This window comes from Montipora foliosa, chromosome 1 (genome assembly GCF_036669935.1).
Source record: "Montipora foliosa isolate CH-2021 chromosome 1, ASM3666993v2, whole genome shotgun sequence".
Lineage (NCBI taxonomy): Eukaryota > Metazoa > Cnidaria > Anthozoa > Scleractinia > Acroporidae > Montipora > Montipora foliosa.
This window is the reverse complement of record NC_090869.1, coordinates 26,277,176-26,278,765: the sequence shown is the minus strand read 5'-3', so window position 1 is coordinate 26,278,765 and position 1,590 is coordinate 26,277,176. Positions and strand designations below refer to the sequence as shown.

The following is a 1,590-nucleotide window of genomic DNA, read 5'->3' as shown; positions in this document are numbered from 1 at the left end:
ACTATCGGGGAAGAACTCGGTTAACGCAACGTATTGATCATGAGATACTTTCTTGGAAACCCAGGACATCTTATTTTCTTCCGTTAGCCGTGTTTGTTTTGACAGTCCCGAAGAAAAAAAAGGAGTAACACGTTAAATCGCTTTTTCCTGGAGGTAATCAGCTTGTCCACCCAATACCTTCAGCAAAGTTTAAAATTATGAGAGCGGAAAGAGCAAAATTACAATTTTGTGAACAATTTGAAGGCGCAGATACTGTTAGGTGATTTGAAAACACTTCTTGCAATGCAATGGAAGGGTCTGTGATATTCCTTCTCACAACTGCTGAATGGTACATGTGTCTTTCAGTGCACACTCCTTGGAAAGCCCAATAACAGGCAATCACGTGATTTTATTTCCTGTGCCAAAATATACTCCTGTTAACAATTTTATTCTCACTATTTGTTACAAATGACCCTTTTAAAAAGTAAATTGAAGAATACGCAACTTAATATTTAGCAGAGCAATTACCATTTATTTTATACCTAAGCTAACTGGTTTGTTGTTGTGGGACCGCTTTGCTCGTGTACTCAGATGAGGGAGCAATAAACAGGTTTGGCGTATGCGTACGGGTGATAAAATGTTCTCATGTTCTTTACCAGAGTGTAAAGAGTAACAGGAAAAAGTAGAAGGAAAAAAAACAAACAAACATGCAATGTACTTGTTTGGCTCACGAGTGTTCACAAGCTTATCACAAAAATTACAATTTCCTCGAGTGTGACTGGTTTAAAAAACTCCTATTTTCCACTAATTCACTAACCAAGTTGTTATCGGACAGTTCAATAAGCCAATCACATTCAAAGCTGTAGTTTAAATCAACCAATTACATTCAAAGTTTTAGTTTAAATCAATCAATCACCATAGAAACCGTGTACAGACTCCTAAACTGGGGCTTTCTTTCTTTCAGAGCGACATAAAACAATTATTTACGCCTCCTTTGTCAGTCTCTTAATGCAAATTTTCTCTTTCTGTCATAACTTGGCTCTTCTTTTCTCGGAAATTGTAATTGTTATGATTAATTGGTAAGAGGACCTCGTGTCCTCCTCTTCGGTCTGAAATCATACTCGTGATAAACAAATCGGGCTCCCAATGTTATCACTCGTATGATTACAGACCGAATTGGACTCCTCTCTACTTACGGCCTGTATTTTGTCATGTATTTTCTAAGGTTTGTCTGTTGGTCAGAAAAAAAGTACTTTGGGGTTTGAAATAACGGTGATTAAGGATTTGAATAGCCAGAAAATGTGGGAGACCAAGTTAACTGCAAAGTCAACTTAATTGTTCCATCCATGGTCTTGACTGTCCCAGAGGATGGATCCTCATCGACTACTGGTCTGTGAATTGGATGAGCGGAATTAATATTTATCTTTAGAGCATTTGTACATTTAGGCTTTTACAACTATGCCACGTCGAGGAACGTCTCCTAGAAACGAGCAATGATGATATGGAATAGAGGAAGGCCACTATCTCAGTAGATGTTGGTGTAAGTCTGTTATGGTGTTCAGACATCATGGAAGTTATAATGTGGTCGCCTTGAGGGCCCAGAGGTAAAAG

The 1,590-nt window shown here is 38.2% G+C and overlaps 1 protein-coding gene across 1 annotated transcript in view; it reads right to left on the bottom strand.

The window, feature by feature from the left end:
• Window positions 1-368: 368 nt before the first annotated feature.
• LOC137995215 (palmitoyltransferase ZDHHC3-like) overlaps window positions 369-1,590 on the bottom strand; it is a 12,717-nt gene continuing 11,495 nt past the window's right edge. The window contains exon 9 of the mRNA XM_068840789.1: window positions 369-1,590. This exon is cut by the window's right edge and continues 56 nt beyond it. Within this exon, the coding sequence (XP_068696890.1) occupies window positions 1,538-1,590 (53 nt within the window). The 3' untranslated portion in view covers window positions 369-1,537.